The sequence below is a fragment of the Myotis daubentonii genome, chromosome 15 (genome assembly GCF_963259705.1).
Source record: "Myotis daubentonii chromosome 15, mMyoDau2.1, whole genome shotgun sequence".
Lineage (NCBI taxonomy): Eukaryota > Metazoa > Chordata > Mammalia > Chiroptera > Vespertilionidae > Myotis > Myotis daubentonii.
The window spans coordinates 29676259-29695392 of NC_081854.1; the positions used below are offsets into that span (position 1 = coordinate 29676259).

Here is a 19134-nt window from a genome sequence, read left to right on the forward strand (position 1 = left end):
CATGTGTCATTCCCTCAGCTGCCTCCCTCAGAACCAAGCCCGGGCTACCCACCAGCTCACAGAGCCTGGATCTGCACGAGTCCATAAAATGTTGTCATGAACTCAACCTGGCAATGACTGCCTCCTCAGACCAATCTCAAAGGATGAGTGTTGGCAAGGGTACATTCCTAGGCCCTGGGCATGTGGCCTGTCTAGCTCGTCCCAGACTAACCCCCTGAACTTGTCTTCAAAGCCTCCTTTTCTCTGACTTCCCAGTGAGCCAAAGCAACCTAGCCTAGGCTCTCCTGTTGCTTCTTCTATGCCCTTCCTTATTTCACTGTCCTAAATGTATTTTTGCTGCAGTGATTCTCTAGTGATTTCAGAGAAGAAGGGTTTACTAAGAAGCTCTATTCCAGACAGATCTACTGCCAATGATCTTATTCCTCGAAGTTGACACTCTGTGCATTTTGGAGGCCCTTTGTGTCTTCTGAATCATAGGTTCCTTCAGGACTTAGTGGAGTACAGTGCCCCACAGCCCCATGCAGAGATGACATTTCTTAATGACTCCTATGCATGAGGTCTTACAGGTCAGATGGTATCTGAATAAGGTGCCTAAGATGGCGGAGATGGAATTTTAAAAGTTATGAAGTGGAGCATTCTCCTCCAGGGAGCATATTCATGCCATTCTTTTCCCCTTAGCCTTCCCCCACAGGCATGTATCTCCTAAACTCCAAGGGGCCCAATGAGATTTGCAACCAGGGGAGCAATGGGCAGTGGCAGCTCGTCCCAGACTAACCCCCTGAACTTGTCTTCAAGGCCCCCTTTTCTCTGACTTCCCAGTGAGCCAAAGCAACCTAGCCTAGGCTCTCCTGTTGCTTCTTCTATGCTCTTCCTTATTTCACTGTCCTAAATGTATTTTTGCTGCAGGTAATAAATTCTTGCTTGCTGTTCTACAAAAATAATAAAAATAAAAATAGAAAAGCATTCTTTTTACTAAGTGATCTTGCTAAGTAAATTCTTTTATTTTTAAAATATATTTTTTATTGATTTTTTACAGAGAGGAAGGGAGAGGGATAGAGAGTTAGAAACATCAATGAGAGAGAAACATCGATCAGCTGCCTCTTGCACACCCTCTACTGGGGATGTGCCCGCAACCACGGTACATGCCTTTGACCGGAATCGAACCCGGGACCCTTGAGTCCGCAGGCCGACGCTCTATCCACTGAGCCAAACCGGTCAGGCGAAATTCTTTATTTTAAAATACATTTTTTATTGATTTCAGAGAAGAAGGGTGAGGGAGAGAGAGAAACATCAATGATGAGAGAGAATCACTGATTGGCTGCCTCCTGCAGACTCCTCACTGGGGCATGTGCCCTGATCAGGAATCAAACCATGACCTTCTGGTTCATAGGTCAGTGCTCAACCACTGAGCCATGCCAGCCAGACAGTAAATTCTTTCTAATTCCAAAAGCAAGTAAAACAAAACAAAACAAAACAAACAAACAAAAAAACAAGCAAAAAATAATAATTTTCCCATCCTCTACCATCTCAGAATACTTCCTCAGGAGTTCTTGACTGGGCAGCTTTCCCATGGGTACTACAACCAAGTACCTAGCTCCACATGACCAGAACCAACCACAGTAACTAGGTTCCATGTGACAACTATTCAGAGTTTTTCTATCCCTACAACTCAGCATCAGGTCTGTCAGCTGATGTCTCTGAATTGAAATCAGTGGTTCTCACATTTCATTGGGCACCAGAATCACTTAGGGGGTTTGCTAAAAACAGCCATTTGGGTTCCACCCTCTCTAGAACTTCTGATAGGGCAACTCTGAGAGAATGCATTTCCAACAAGCTCCCAGATGCTGCTGCTATTGGTCCAGACACCACTCGTGGAGAGCCACAGCTTTCAGGCCTTTTACCACCTTTCCCCACTTGGGCTGTAACCTTGATCACAGGGCCTGCTGTGTGACTGGGTAAATTCTGTTTTAACAGCCCCCTTATTCCCCACCATGGCAGCCACTTCCTGCAGTTGCTACCTCTTTCTGCTTCTGGTCACCTAGAAGCATGTCTTTATGTTAAATGCTCTCCATTATAATAGCCAGGTGGTTTCTGTTGGTGAACCCTGGCTAACACAGCCCTTTCACTGACTGCCATCAGAAACAGCTGGGGCACTTTCCTACCTGACACACTTCAGGACCCTGATCCCAGATGTCTGGACCAGGTCTGGGTATGGGGCCTGGCACGTGCATGTCACAGCAAATGTTGAACAAACAAACAAAACACAAGTAAAAACCTGGCTCTAAGGGCCCGTTTTCAGAAGCTTCAGAGTCTGAGAGTCCTGCAGCATCAACCTATCCTGTCAGAGAAAGCAGGTAGCAAACACAGGGCAGGGTTAGAGCACAGCTGCTTGTGCAGCCGAGGCCACCACAGAACCAGACGTGCCAGACTGCTCCCCATCAGGCACATTTCCTGAGCCCATGCTCTAGCCAGGACGGGAAACAGAATGTTAAGGATGGACCATGTGGTTCTAAAGCCTCTTCTCTCACCACTCACAAGCACCACACTCAGAGCAGAGCAGATCTGTATAACTAGCTCCTGTAACTCCCATGAACACCCCCCAGACAAGGGCAGTGTCAACACCTTCACTTACACTAGAAAAAGGTGAGGCCTTAAGACCTGTGGCAATATGCCCCAGGCAGCAAATGCAATTCTCACTCAGACACTCCTGTCTGTGACCTAACACTTTCCCCACACACAATTAGGAAGCAAAATCTTAACTACTTTTTAAACCAGCGGTCGCCACCTTTCAGACCTCATGGACCACCTGTTGGCAACCACTGCTCCAAAGGTTTCTTTAAACCAGCGGTCGCCAACCTTTCGGACCCCACGGACCACCAGTTGGCGAACGCTGCTTTAAACCTCTACCCCAGTGGTAGGCAAACTGCGGCTCGCGAGCCACATGCGGCTCTTTGGCCCCTTGAGTGTGGCTCTTCCACAAAATACCGACTTCTGCGCATGGGCCACGAAGTTTCAATCGCACTGTATGTGCGCGCCTGCACGTGGTATTTTGTGGAAGAGCTACACTCAAGGGGCCAAAGAGCCGCATGTGGCTCATGAGTCGCAGTTTGCCGACCACGGCTCTACCCCTTCTACCCCTGAGCTATTAGCTACCACAACAGGCGTGGACACTAGAGCATCCTCCCCTCTCCTGTATGCACCCAGAAAGCCCAAGGGAGCATAACCGGGGACAGAGGGCCTTGAGACAGCCTAGTGCAGCGGTTCTCCACCTGTGGGTCGCGACCCCTTTGGTGGTCGAACAATCCTTTCACAGGGGTTGCCTAAGACCATCCTGTATATCAGATATTTACATTACGATTCATAACAGTAGCAAAGTTACAGTTATGAAGTAGCAACGAAATTAATTTTATAGTTGGGTCACAACATTAGGAACTCTATTTAAAGGGCCAGAAGGTTGAGAACCACTGGCCTAGGGGGTCCAGGTCAACATGACTGAATCTGGCAATGCCAGCACTGTATGTGTTCCTTTTTTCTGCACCTTTTACTGTCATTTCTGCCAAAAGTCAGCAACTATGACTTTCCAGTAGCAAACGTAAATGAATAAAGTGTTGTTAGAAGACTAAGATGGGTGTTAAAGTCAGTTCAGATCACTGGCTACTCAGGAGAAACCTGGCCTGTTTTTGTTCCCTTAGAGGTGAGCGCAACAAACCTGGGCTTTCCCTGGAAGCAGCAGCACTGGGGAAAAGTGCTGTATTTATGTTACAAATTTCTAAAGATTTGACAATTTTCAACCACATGTACTTCCTTTGTAATTATTTTTTAAAAGACCAGTAATAAAATATCTGGTAGAACAAACAACAACGACAGCATTTACAACGAAAAAAGTCACACCTCCCACGCTCCTGGATTTTAGTGACAAATTTCATAGGTTTTCCTGGTTCCTGCCTGGGTAACTTGGGGAGACGTGAGGAAAAGACTTATGGGACTTTAAGAACGGCTGTTAATAACTCTCAGAACTTGTAGGAGCCCAAATGGGCATGAGCCCTCCCAGTCACATGGCCCTGACACAAAACTAAAACATTTCCTTCATGGAAGCAAAATACTGAGGAAAGTTAATTGCAAAACATCTGAAATTATCTCAGGGATGGCATTCTCAGTCCAGGGAGAGTGGATAGGCAGGCACCTGCCCCCACAGGCCTTGGGGAACCTACATGTTGCTGCTCTCCAGGACCCAAGCCCCACACAGTTGGGGACAACTTAATTCTCTTTCAAAGGGGAATGAAAAGGCAAACCATTCCTTACGTTGTGTCTCTGACATCTCTTGTAATCCGATAATTCCAATCTCGGAAAACTTCATTTTCTTTGTCAAACTCCCGTTCATCCTCACCAATGGTCACAGTAAACCTTTTCTCTTCAAAATCAGGCTCCTGTTCTTTTCGAATGGTTGCTTTTTTTAAAACCTACCGTTGTGAGAAGAAGCCAACACCAGTTACTGTTAGGAAAAACAAAGGGAAACCTGTCTCGATTTGACCCACGGAGGCTTGGCCAGTGCCGCTTGAGCAGCATGGCTGAGTGCTCAGTGGGCAAGGTGTGCCTCAGCTCTATCCCCGGGCAGACGAAGGATCCCATGTACCTTTCTGCAGGACTGGAGTGCCCTGTCCCTGCACAGAGCTGCATCTGGCAGTCAGGACAGGCCCACTAAGCAGTACCATAGAGCTTACTCATATCTTGGGAAGGGTGATGAAGATGGTTGCTTCCTAATAATAGTCCTGGCGTTGAACCAGGGAGCCCCAGATATTCATCGATGATGAGGACTGAGTGTGGAGAGGAAAGTAAGTCTGCTCATGGCAGAAAAGGCACAAGGAGACATTCAAGTCTCAGAGGAAAGGGGGGGCAGTGAAGTATGTGCTATGGGAGGGAGAATGGTTTTGGTTTAGTCTGTCATTTCACTGAAGAGAAACCAACTTAAGGGGCTCAGAAAGCAGCCTGAACATTCACGGCCAAAGTGAGACCTGGATTAAAGGTGTGGGAAGAGGGCAGGCCCAAGTTGACACCCTGCTTGAGAGAGAGGATGGTTTCTCCAAAAGACTGCCCATTTGGGGGTAGCAGTATGTGATGACTCTGGGGAATGGCTCTGAGTGATCAGAGCTGTAGCACCAGCTGGTGTTGTCCAATGCTGCCAAGCCACATAAAGACAGGAGACTGTGCTCTAGGCTGGGACTCCCTGGCCTTCTGGGCTTGGTCACGACCTAGCATGCCTCAGACAGATAGTTAGAAATCATTTTCCATTCTCTAGCTCTTCAAAGAAGTCATAGAAATATACCCCTCACCTCAGAGACTCTACTGAGCTTTTGATCAGTCTCTGGATCAAGGAAATGCTATTTTGCCCACAGACCACCACTAGTATTTTTCTTCTCAGGTTTTCTGCCAAATTCTGTTACCTCCTTTGCATGCCGAAGTCCTCGTTCCCAGGCACTCTCTGTGGGGGGTTCTGGAGGGGGTGGAGGCAAAATTTCCTCAACTACTGGCCCACCCTATTAAAAAATGAGAAGGAAAAAGTTGAGAAAGCAAGCAAAACTTTAAAATCTATAAAGAAATGAGAGCAAAAACACCTGGAAGCATCTGGAAGGCAGCTCTGTGACTGACATCACAAAAATGCCTTTTACCCAAGGTGTAGTAATGTGCCTTAAGCTGGAGGGTCACAAACAGCTTAGATGTCGGTTTGCTAGCAATTAAAAAAAAGAGGTGTTGCCCTGGCCAGTTTTACTCAGTGGTTACAGCTTCGGCCTGCGGACCAAAGGGTCACGGGTTCGAATCCTGGTCAAAGGCATGTGCCTCGGTTGCAGGTTTCCCAGCCCCAGTAGGGGTGTGTGCAGGAGGCAACCAATAGATGTTTCTCTCTCTCCCTCCCCCCTCCTCCCTCCCTTCCACTCTCTCTAGTATTCAATGGAAAAAAGATCCTCAGATGAGGATTGAAAATTAAAAAAAAAAAAAAAAGTGTTCACGCACCCAAGGGTTGGCAGGCATCAGTGGGTGAGGTCCGAGAGGTGGGGCACCGTTAGGCGGGAAAGGTTCGGCTTTGGTGATTAGGGAGTAGTTGCCCTTGTCGTTGACTCCAGGGTGTATAAACCTACAATTCATTCCCCAGGTACAGTTCCCTAAGGAAACAAAAGTTAGGTCAGAATGTGTCTACAAGAGCCCATGTGCATGAGGCCAGCTTCCTGTCTGCTTTGCTTAGGTTTTCCCGAGGGCCTGTGACATGCCAGACAGTTTGCTGAGCACACTCATAGGTTATTGGTGTCACCATCCACCCTGTAAGGTGCATGAACCTGAATACAGACAGGCCAGAGCCAATCACCTGCAGTGCCAGTGTGTGTGTGCCTGAGCCCCTCACCCCATTTGCATACACACCCAGGTCCTTGGCAGGCAGGCTTGAATAGTCACAGACCAGACCCTCAGCTGGGGAGTAAGCAGTAGTTCCTAAAGAGCTTCTGAAGGGGACTGGTCATGTATTAGAGGAAACAGCCCCTGTTCCAAGATCATCATATGAATAGTTAATTTTCCCCTCAAAACAGAAAAGTCCAAGAGCTTTCCAGACAGTTAGAGGCGGCCCCTGCTCTGTGGATTTACTGCTCAGAGACACTACACCCCCAGTGAGGGTCACAGGTGCATATAAAGAACCAAGATTCTGACTCAAACCCACTCATACTGAAACAGAAACCGAGAAGCATAAAAACGAACAGAATTCTCCAAGCTTGTCCCCTGGTGGTCTTTATCAGTTCTGTAAATTTGCATTTTTCCTATCAAAAGCCTCACAAACCATTTCATTATATTTCTGGTACTTAAAACACATAAACAATGATAATATATTAGGTGTTTATACTTCACATAAAAAAAGTCATCTTTTAATATTATTCAGTGATGAGACCATCAGGATTATTCAAGGAAACCACTTACCTTTCAGCACAGGAGGGAAAAACTCAAAGTTTTAAATCTAATCAATGAGTAAATCACTTTCAAAAATTTAATTTTTTAAAAGTAGGTAACATGTACACAGGCTTAAAAATATGGCACACAATATCTTAGTTTTAAAAAAACATTTTCAATGGGTTAACATGTAGTTAAATTTTAAAGTATTTAAAAATATATATTCACTTCTAACATGATATTCCATTTGAACATTTTTGTCAACAAAATGATTTTCCTTGCGCAATGTAAATTAAAGAGAAATAATAATTTGGTATTTGGGAAAAAGCTAAATTTTACCTTTTAAACATTATGAATTCTTAATCTTGTATTAAAACCAACTTAATATACTGATCTAAATTAAATATGAAATAAAGCATGCTTAAAATTGCTTCTCTGGGAATGGAAAAATGACAGATTAATTTTTAAAATTCCTAAAAGTATTTGAGAAATCACATTTAAGTCAGAGGGGAGATACTGTGCTACAGGGGGTTCAAAATCCCCGAGTCTCAGGAGGGTTAAAGAAAAAGACGATGCAGTCACATATCTAAATAAAAAATCTCAAAACACTATCAAGTTCATCATTTGACTCTTACAAAACTCATATTGCATTTCATACTGAAGTTAAAAAAGTAAAAGATCACTGTAGAAAATTTGCAAGTACATAAAAGTATGAATATAAACAACTTTCCCATAATTTTTAAACCTAATATATATCTGGATGATAGATAAATGGGTATTTGTTACATTGCTCTTTTATAATTTCAAAACATAACATTACCCACAAGCTAGCACACTGACAAAAAGGATATTGTATCACTCATATTGGAAAGGGGAGAAAAGAGGAACAAGGTATGTTAGAAGAAACACATGAGGAAAGTAAGGGGCAAGAGCAGGGACATGTGCCCCTCTGAGACACTGGTGAGTGACAGAAGCCCAACCCCTTGAAGCCCCCTGTTCCTAGGTTTGCTAAGATCCTTGTTGAGTGTATGTCTGGACCCCTGGCCACCAAAGAGAAGCCAAAAAGAAAGCAGTTGGAATAGTGCAACCCCATTAGCCCTTTTAAAGTAAAATGTTGTGTAAAAAATGTCTGGAAGTATACACCCCAAACTATTGGGACTGTGGAAGGAGAAAGACTTTTATTATTTTACTAGAGGCCCAAAGCACAAAATTCGTAAGGGGCCTGGTCCCCGCCACTCTCAGCCCCCACATACCCAGGCCTCGCCCCTGCCTGTGGCAGCGGCCACCACTACCTCTGCCCTCGCAGCTCCCGCTTCGTCCATCTGAAAGGTCATCGGGAAGGACCTCCGGTCTAATTAGCAAATTATGCTTTTATTATATAGGATTGTCTTGACTTTAATTAGCATATATTACTTTCGTAATTTAAAAAAGCTATTGGGAAAAACAAAAACGAAACAAAAGCTACTGGGGAAAAAAATTCTTCAAGAAATGGAAGCAAAATTCGATCTTCTGGTTTTAAAATCGTATAGCGGTCTGCTTCTGAATGAAACTTCACCAACACAGAAGTTATGTGGATTGTGATTCTGACTGGATGAATGAATAGGCTCACAATTATATAAGGATACGAATATGAGCCAGAAGAGAACAGAAGAAATAAAAACAGCTGTGGCAGGCAGTTCAGTGGGACAAGTTTCTTTTTTTAAAAAAAATGTTTTTTCATTGATTTCAGAGAGGTAGGGAGAGAGATAGAAACATCAATGAAAAGAGAGAATCATTGATTGGCTGCCTCCTGCACACCCCTACTGGAGGACGGGGGGAGGGGGGGGATGAGCCCGCAACCCAGGCATGCGAACCCGGGCATGTGCCCTTGGCCAGAATTGAACCTGGGACCCTTTAGTCGGCAGGCTGATGCTCTATCCACTGAGCCAAACCGGCTACAGTGGTTGGCAAACTGTGGCTCGCGAGCCACATGCGGCTCTTTGGTCCCTTGAGTGTGGCTCTTCCACAAAATACCGACTTCTGCGCATGGGCCACGAAGTTTGAATCGCACTGTCCGTGCACGCCTGCATGTGGTATTTTGTGGAAGAAAAACACTCAATGGGCCAAAGAGCCACATGTGGCTCGTGAGCCGCAGTTTGCTGACCACTGGGCTAGCTAGGTGACAAGTTTCTTCATCTTGAAACAGGGTTTCAAAGGCATTGATAGTGTTCTATTTCTTAACTGGATGGTGGGCACATTAGTAATTATTTTACTCATTTATTATTTTCTATGCCTGTATAATAAACATTATAGTATATTTTATATGAAATATTTCATAATTCAATGAAATAAAAGGAATTCATTTAAACAAAAAATTTCTCTAAAAGGTATTCAGCAAAGTCTCTATGCCTTCAGGCCCTCCACAGAGGCAATTATCAATTTACTGAGGAATCAATCAATCAATCAAATCAGTGTAGCCATCCCTATTTTCTCCTGGTTATATTATACACTTTGCGTTGAACCCTGCTTTTCTTTTTTTTTACTATAAATCTACAAAAAAAGGAACCTGCCGGCTCAACAGCAATAAACCCAAACTCTTATCAGTGAAACAGACAATATATGCAGGAAACCTAATGGGCCGCATTAGAAATCAAGGAAACTAGCTTGACACAGGACAGGAAATGAATTCCACATCTCCCATGCCAGCAACCCACTGGTCACAACTCACACACTACACTAGCCCAAGGAATCCATCTCTCCCATGGTGTGAAATGTCAGAAGCAGTAAGCACGCTGTGTCTATGGGCATGTGTGAGCATGTGTGTGTGGGAGGTCCAGAAACACTGCCAGATTTTAAAATTGCTGATTATTGGTTCCACTGATCAGCATAGTGTAGTGCTGATTACTGTTTTGGGCTGTGCTGTCACTGTATATGCATGTATCCTACTAGAACAGTTGAAATAATTTTACAGACTATTTTCCATACAAAGTACTGCTAGAATTTTAAACAAAAACTTATTTCTAAATAAGATATAGTGGTCTTATTTAAATATTCCTCACTCCAATTTCCTGTTAGTCTAAATAACTCGGAATAGACAATAAATAATCAGATTGCGAAAATAAAGCAGTTTAAAGTACTTAAGTCTAATAATTAAACACTAAGAACACACCTAAGCTCTACAAATGCGTATTCTAACAGGCACAAATCCAAAGAACCATTGCATAAAAGATTGCAATGATATAACCCCAAGAACTCCTGTATCCCTTCCTTTCCCGTGTCACAGAGAACTGTCAGAAGTAGGTAGACATCAACAGTCACATCCAGCAGTATTCTGAGATATTTTAGCTTCTTTAAGAAATAAATCCATTATGGTAGCTAAAAAAATTAAAATAATTTCTGTACTGCTTCTTTATAAATAACAGTCTTAAAACCAACAGTCCTCTAACTTTTTAGTCTTAGGACCCCAAAGAGCCTTTGTTTGAATGGATTAAACTGATATTTTAACTGTACAGGTTAAATTGATATTTACTGTAATTAAAACTGAGAAAATTTAAAGACCTAATATATAATACTAGAGGCCTGGTGCACGACATTTACGGGGAGCGGGCCTAAGTTGGCAGGTGGACATCTCCTGAGGGTTCCTTAGTGCTGCTGCAGAGGTGGCAGAGGCTCCTGCCACTACTGCTGCGCTGAGCGGCACTCCCCCTGTGGCAGTGCGCTGACCACCAGGGGGCAGCTCCTGTGTTGAGTGACTGCCCCGTGGTGGTCAGTGGTGGTCAATGCGCATCACAGCGACTGGTTGTTCCACCATTCGGTCGATTTGCATATTAGCATTTTATTATATAGGATGTTTTATGAAGAGCAGAAAATAGTGATATGAGTAGCATTATTTTCCTTTTTGCAAATCTCTTTAATGCTGACACAGAACAGAAGATAGCTGGGTTCTCATGTCTGCTTTTGCATTCAATTTGTTGTGCCAGGTTGTTTTGATTGAAAATCCAGCCATAGGCAGAGATGTAGCTGGTCAAGGAAGGTGCATTTTAATAGCTTTTTCATGTACCCTTAGATGTTGTTTGAAGCTACACCAAACTCAACAAGTGAATGCTTCTTCAGCTAGCCACAATGTGGGATCTGTAACCTTATCACTAAACTTTTACAACTGTGTTTCACTGCAGTCCACTAGTCTATCTTGAACTGTGAATGGATCTTCTACCTAGGTATGATTTTGTAACAACACCCAGTGGATGTCTGGAAAAGTTCATTGAAAATAAAAAAGCTGTCAAGCTCACAGGGGAGATTTTGGCTCTCCACAATTCTAATTTTCACTTGAGAGCTCAAATTTTACCATTAGCAACAGTTATTGTCAGCTGTTCTCTTTGAAGTAGCAGTCTCATTGGCGAGTCTTTGAGAAGACTTGGTTCTGCACCACCTTGGTATGTCGCGGTCCTTCCTGCAAGTGAACATGCGCTCCATGGGAAGAGCGGCTGGCTCAGCTCACAGTGCAAACCTCAACCGTGCCCTCACTGGAGATGATGACCTTTGCACTTCAGTGCGCAGCAGAGGGGCTCCATATGCACTTCCAATTTCATCATACTGAATATAATAAAGACATATACTAAGGGCTCTTATTGGGATGATGAAATATTCTAAAACTGGATTGTGGTGATGGCTGCACAACTTGGTATATTTAATTTAAAAACCACTGAATTGTACACTTGAAACAGGCATATTTTATGGTGTGTAATTTATGCCTTGTTGAAATTGTGTGTGTTTTTTTTTTAAAGACCTACACTCAAGTGTAAAACAATTATAATTTTTACTGCTCTATCACAGACATCATTAATTACAATTGGCATTATTTAACTGTGAGTGAATGGTGGTCAATGCCTGACTATAAATACAGACTTAATAATAGGGAAATTCAAATAAAAACCACAACGAGGTGAAGAGATACCATCCTCACATCCATTAGCATGGTTAGTATAAAATAAATCAGAAAATAACTAATATTGGTGAGGATGTGAGAAACTGGAACCCTTGTGTACTATTGGGAATGTAAAATGGTACAGCTGCCGTAGAAAACAGTATTGCAGGTCCTGAAAAAATTAAAAACAGAACTACCAAATGATCCAGCAATCTCTGTGTATATATTCAAAAGATGTGAGCAGAGTCTTAAAAAATATATTTGTACCCCTATGTTCATAGCAATATTATTCACAATTGCTGAAAGATGGAAGCAATTCAAATGTCCATCGACAGATGAATGGATAAACAAAATGTAGTCTATATACACATTCAGCCTTAAAAAGAAAATTGTGACACATGCAACAACATGGATAAACCTTGAGGACATTATACTAAATGAAATAAGATAGTCACAAAAAGACAAATATTGTATAATTCCACTTACATTAGCACCCAGAATAGTCAAACTCATACAAACCAAAGTAGAATGATGGTTACCAGTGACTGAGGGGAAGCGAAGAATGAGTGTTTAATGGGAACAGAATTTTAGTTTTATAAGATTAAGAGTTCTGGAGACGGATAGTGGTGATGGCCACAATATGAATGTACTCAATGTCACTAAATTGTACACTTAAAAATGGTTGAGCCCTAGCTGGTTCGGCTAAGTGGAAAAAGCGTCAGCCTGAAGACCAAAGGATCTCATGTTCAATTCTGGTCAAGGGCATATACCCTGGTTACAGGCTCCTTCCTGGCCCTGGCCCTGGCCCAGGTGTGTGCAGTAGGCAACCAATTGATGTCTTTCTCTCACATCGATGTTTCTCTCTGTCTTTCCCTCTCTCTTCCACTTTCTCTAAAAGAGCAATGGACCCTCAAAAGAAAAAAAAAAGATCAATGGAAAAATATCCTCCGGTGAGGATTAACAACAACAACAATAAAAGTGGAGATGGTAAATTTTATATTATGAATATTTTACCACAATTAACAAAAAGAGAACAGGAAGCAGCTGAGACAAGGAGGTCTGGCTCATAGAATAGGCTAGGGCTAGGCCCTACTGACAGCTGGGGAAATCAGAAATCCAAAGGAGGGCATAGTTTAAAGAAAATGCTATTTATGCCTTTGTGACTAGAACTCAGTGTATTGATGATTCAACATAAATATAAGAGAGGTAAAAACATACCCTAAACAAAGTATTGGTGTTTTAAAATGTTTCAATTTGTTTGCCTAAATACATTTTGTTTTCAATCGTCACAAATACGAAAAGTGTCCATTTGGGCAATTAAACAATTAATCTGAAGATCACAACTTGTAACAGAAACACAGTTAACAAACTTAAAAGAATTTCCCTCCCCAAATTAAGATACAATTCATATACCACAAAATATCACCATTCAAAGTATACAGTCAGGCCGAACCAGTTTGGCTCAGTGCATAGAGCGTCGGCCTGCGGACTCAGGGGTCCCGGGTTCGATTCTGGTCAAGGGCATGTACCTTGGTTGCGGGCACATCCCCACTGAGGGACGTGCAGGAGGCAGCTGATCGATCTCTCTCATTGATATTTCTGGCTCTCTATCCCTCTCCCTTCTTCTCTGTAAAAAATCAATAAAATATAAAAAAAAAAACAAAAAACAAACAAACAAACAAACAAAAAAACAACAAAGTATACAGTCAGAAAAAAACCCAAAGTATATAGTCGGTGAGTTTTAGTATATTCAAAGTTGTGCACTAATTCCAGAATATCTCATCGCTCCAAAAGGAAACCCTGTACTCATTATACATCACCCCTCACTGTTCCCACCCCCTGGCCGATACAATGACTAATCTACTTTCTGCTTCTTATTCTGGACAGGTAAAAATTTACAATATGCAGTCTTTTGTGTCTGGTTTCTTTCTTTCACTTAGCACAGTGTCCTCAATGTTCACCCATATTGTAGTATCAGTACTTTGTTCCTTTTTATGGTTGAATAATATTCCATTGTATGGGTAAACCAAATTTTACTTACCCATCATCAGTTATGGACATTTGGGTTGTTTCCATTTTTTGGCTATTATGAATAATGCTGTTATGTTCATATACAAGTTTTTGTGTGGATGTTTTCATTTCTCCTAGATGGATACCCAGAATGGAATTGTTGGGTCATATGGTAGCTCTATTCTTCACTTTCTGAGGAGCTGACATTTTATGTTCCCACCAGCAGTGTATGAGGGTTCCATTTCTATGCATCCTCGCCAAACACAACAAACTTCATTTTTTAAATGACTTCTACTATTGGAAGGAACGTAAACATATCCACCTCAATTTAACACCAAACTTGCAAATCACAGGTAAGCAAAATCATTTACATCCCAAAACTTTTTTATAACTAAGAAAATCAGGAGCTATGTTCTAGAACACTAAAAATAAAACAAAAAAACCCAAACAAATCATTTACTTAGAATTCTCCGTAGAATAAACAAACAGTATAGGAGGAAAGGTAAATATATTTAAAAATATATTCCTGAAACAAGTTACTGATCATGCCCAATTACGCTGCAAAAAGGCTGCTTGCCACTAGCTTTAGATTTTTCTAGTGCCGAAAGCCTTACCCGCTGGTCTCATTCCCTGAAATCCAAACTGAGCACTCAAGTTTGACCCTGGAGGAACCTCGCTCCTATTCTGAGGTGACCCCGGGGCATCCACGGAGACGGTGTCCTGTCCTTGTCCATCGGGAATCTCCTCATGATGCTGATCTGCAGTTCCAGCAACAACTTCATTTATATGCATGCTTCTCTCGCTAAGTTCTGGAAACTATTCCAGTGTGTGACTCCAGCACTGGACCAGAGCCGCCGTGGCATGAATGGTGGATACTGCTGCCCCCGCTGTGGGAGTCTCTGGCTAGTTCTAACCAGAGTTGGCCAGGCTTCTGACCCCCACTTGTGAACAGTGCTAACTGGAAATGACTGCAACTATATTTATGTTATGTGTACATATTTGCTCCACTGCTTTAATCTAGAAATTTCAGAGATACAGTGACATGTGTTCTCAAATCATTATGAAAAGGAGGTATTCTGCTAAAGTTTCTGAAATACTGACACTTCATATACTTTCTAAAATGTATTGCACGCTTATCTTAGGGTGGCTGTGCTGCTCATGATGTAATGTCTGCTCTACAGTACATGACGGCTGGCTGTTCCCTCTTGGGCATGGTAGAGCCCATCACATACAGGCAAGTCAAACTGTTTTTGGCTTGTCAGAAACAATAAACATGTAAATAGCACAGGCCAAGTGCACAAGCCCTGAGGTGCAAGGTGATCTGGGTCCTGAGTGTGCCGGTCCCTCAGCTCCCATGCACCCTCATCATCAGGTCATCCCTCAGTATTAGGGATAGGATGGGGTCATTCAAGGGCCGCTTGAAGTGCAGAGCTGCCTCTCTATGAGATGGGACTCCACTGTGCCCCTGCAATCCCGCCCTTCCCGTGCGGTCAGCGCACAGCTCCCTCGAGCTTCATCAACGCCTCTAATTATTAAGGCTCACAACGGCTCTCTGCCCCTGCAAGCCTCCCCTTCCTTTTCGCTTCACAGTAGTACTTTGGGTCCAGGAGAAAGAAGTCTGGCCTCTGGAGCAGGGGGACTTTGCGGGACTAAAGAGAGTGAATATTGTATATTTTGTACCTTTAACCTGGTCTCTGAATGGTATGGAATTTGATATTGGTGGAAGAAGAGTGGATAATGGTGTCACAACATCTGGAAAAGAAGTACAGGAAGCTCTTGTGAACTTTAGACGGTACACGCAGGCTGGGTCAGTGAGCAAAGTCAAGGGTCAGAGTAAAATTAAGAGAAAAGCATCTTCCTACTTATCCAAGGAAAATGCTAAATAACAAGACATACCCAAACTACTGCTGCATATAAAGAAACCTTAAGAATGGAAAGTCTCATTTCCATTTCCAAATCTCCCAAGACTTTAGTCCAGACTTTTCAACAAGATTTTATCATATTGCCACCTGTTACTGCTTCTTGACTCACATCATTTACTTTTCAGGAGAGAGGGCCTTGCTGCTTTCAGAGGCCATCCCTTTGCTATTTAGAAATCCATTTCAAATGGAGTATATACTTCTAATTCATCTTGGGGAAGAGTGGTAATTTTCCTTATAGAGGTGGGGAAATGTCAAAACTGGTACTTAGGGCACTTGGCCTTATAAAAAGAACCACTTAGAAAAATGACTGATACTGTCTACATTAAAGCCATAGGTCTGTTATAAACAACTGGGTTTGGAACCACAACTGTGAAAATGACTAGACTGGCTCCCCTCTGAGTTAGTCATTCAAGTGATTAAAGGACAAATAAAAGAATCTATTGTTTCACATCAATACCACCACCACCACTGCCACCACAAACAGTCATACTCTGACCACAGGAATAGCCAAACACAGGCTCCAGGGCACTCGACAAGGCTGAACCACCACTAGAGTCCCAGAAAAAGCCGAGGCCACACAAATGGGCCATGCAAAGGCCCCTCACTCTGATAATTACCTTTCATGAAGAATCGGCAGGTGGGACGAGGCCTCACCTTCCTGTCACTGGGGTCCTTTACTTCGCCCTCTTCCAGATCATCATCCTGAAACAGAGGACAATGTGACTTGCAGAGGGAATCATCTTAGCAAGAGGGAAGAGGCAGGAGGGGTATCTTCCAGCAGGCATGAAACCAGAAAGGATACTGTCATAAGACCATGTCTGGGCCACTCACCAATTCATTCATGCTCATCTTCCAAACCTCAGATTCCTCACCCACACAATGGGAAATCTCAAAGCTTACCTATAAGGCTGAGGAATTCCATGAAAGAATACTGAGTAAAGACACTATGAAGCATGTAACCCATGGGCCAAACCTGGGTTTCGTTATATTTCTCTTAATTACCAATTCCGGGCAGGATATGGCTACATTTCAGGTTTTTAATATTGTGTACATTTAGAATAAAATATCGTATGTCCTTAAAATTCAATACTAACTTCCTCTTATTTAAACATTTGGGGCGTGGGGAGGAGGGAAGTTAGGTGACTCAGGTTGGCAATGCCACCTCGCCAGTTTTGTGAACCCACCTTTCATCTCAGATCTAGGCCCTTCTCAGTCCAGAGTTCTTAATCTTGGTTTTCAAACTTTAGAATAACATGGGAGCTTAACTCCAACCCTAAAGAACAGCCACAACCTGGACCACTGCTCTGTGCCCTCCCCAGCCCCCCCTACCGCAGGGCCTGTCACCACTGACCTACCTGCACAGACTTCCACCTACTCCCCTTGGTCACTTGTAGACTCCTGCTCACTTGTGCCTCTCAGATGAGACCACCCCCAACCCCAGGGTCACCCCCAGCCCAAGTAGGGATCCAGTTGCCCTGCTGATATTGATATCTCTGTTGGTCTGTCCAGGATGAAACATCCCAGCCTGTCTGAGCATGCTCTAGTGTAATCAGTCCAAGGGGTCCCACCGGCAGAGTTCTGGAGGTCACTCACCCCATCTCCTGTAGCACCACCATCTTCCAGAATATGACCCGGTCTCACCTGGTCAGGGGAAGCACTCCCTAACTGGTATCCCCCCAATCTCTCCCACACACTCGCTACAATGCACAGTGATCTTTTCAAAATCCAAGCAGACAATATTCTTCCCTCCTCTTTTTTTTTTTGTTTGTTTGTTAAAAATCCAAGGATTTATTCCATTGATTTTTAGAGAGTGGGAGGAAGGGAGGAGGGGAGGGAGAAAGAGAGAAAGAGAAAAATCAATGTGAGAGGGACACATCCATTGTTTCCCTCCTGAATGCACCCTCAGTGGGGCTGGGGATCAAACCTGTAACCCAGGTACATGCCCTTGACTAGGAATCAAACCTTCGACACTTGGGTGAGCAGGCCGAAGGTCTTATCACTGAGCAACACTGGCCAGCCAAGGCATCCCTCCTCTTTTAACACATCTTACTCTCAGATTGCAGCTTGAGCCCCCTTCCTCAGGGAACCCATCTCCCTTCACAATGGTCCCCACAGCCCCCTCCTGTAGCACTGGTCACCACCATCATGACCCGCTCAATGGAGCTCACAGGACCGTGTCTGTCTGCTCACTATGTGTTGCTGGTCCAAGCATAGTGCTGGGCTCATAGTAAATAAAAAGTATTTGTTGAATGCAGAAATGCTAAAGTCAAACCCTGGATTTATGATGACTATTTTTTAAAAATATTTTTATTGATTTTAGAGAGGAAGGGAGAGGGAAAGAGAAACATCGATGATAAGAGAGAATCATTGACTGGCTGCCTCTCTCACACCCCCTACTGGGGATCGAGACCACAACCCGGGCATGTGCCCTTGACCAGAATCAAACCCAGGACCCTTCCGTCCTCAGACCGATGCGCTATCCACCGAGCAAAACCGGCCAGGGCAAGGATGACTATTTTTAAAGCTTAAAAAAAGACCCCGAATAGCTGCAGCAATCCTGAGAAAGAACAAAGTAGGTGGGATCTCAATACCAGATATCAAACTGTATTACAAAGCCACTGTTCTTAAAACAGCTTGGTACTGGCAAAAGAACAGACATATAGATCAATGGAATAGAATAGAGACCCCAGAAATAGACCCAAACCACTATGCCCAATTAATATTCGACAAAGGAGGCAAGAGCATACAATGGAGTCAAGACAGTCTCTTCAATAAATGGTGTTGGGAAAATTGGACAGATACATGCAAAAAGATGAAACTAGACCACCAACTCACAGCATACACAAAAATAAACTCAAAATGGATAAAAAGACTTAAACGTAAGACGTGAAACCATAAAAATACTAGAGGAATCCACAGGCAGCGAAATCACAAACATATGCCGAAGGAATTTCTTCTCTGATAATGCTCCTAGGGCAATGGAAACTAAAGAGAAAATAAACAAATGGGACTACATCAAAATAAAAAGCTTTTGCACAGCAAAGGAAACCATCAACAAAACAACAAGAAGACCCACTACATGGGAGAACATATTTGCCAATGATACCACCGATAAGGGTTTAATTTCCAACATTTACAGGGATCTCATGAAACTTAACAAAAGGAAGATAAACAATCCAATCAAAAAATGGGCAACGGACCTAGATAGACACTTTTCGAAAGAGGACATGCAGAAGGCCGAAAGACATATGAAAACATGCTCAAAGTCACTAATTATACGAGAGATGCAAATCAAAACAACAATGCGTTATCATCTCACACCTGTCAGAATGGCTATCATCAACAAATCAACAAACAACAAGTGTTGGAGAG

At 43.1% G+C, this 19134-nt stretch overlaps 1 protein-coding gene across 7 annotated transcripts in view; it reads right to left on the bottom strand.

The window, feature by feature from the left end:
* The window catches only part of ZC3H18 (zinc finger CCCH-type containing 18), a 70725-nt gene that overhangs the window by 34059 nt on the left and 17532 nt on the right, over positions 1–19134 (bottom strand). For 3 of the 7 annotated variants that reach the window (XM_059667083.1, XM_059667087.1, XM_059667080.1), the window contains 5 exons: positions 16380–16464; positions 15521–15643; positions 6010–6158; positions 5442–5534; positions 4303–4460 (listed from right to left, as the gene is read on the bottom strand). In XM_059667083.1, the coding sequence (XP_059523066.1) occupies positions 4303–4460; positions 5442–5534; positions 6010–6158; positions 15521–15643; positions 16380–16464 (608 nt within the window). The remainder of the gene's footprint in view (positions 1–4302; positions 4461–5441; positions 5535–6009; positions 6159–15520; positions 15644–16379; positions 16465–19134) is intronic. The other 4 variants (XM_059667082.1, XM_059667081.1, XM_059667086.1 and 1 more) reach the window with 2 other exon arrangements.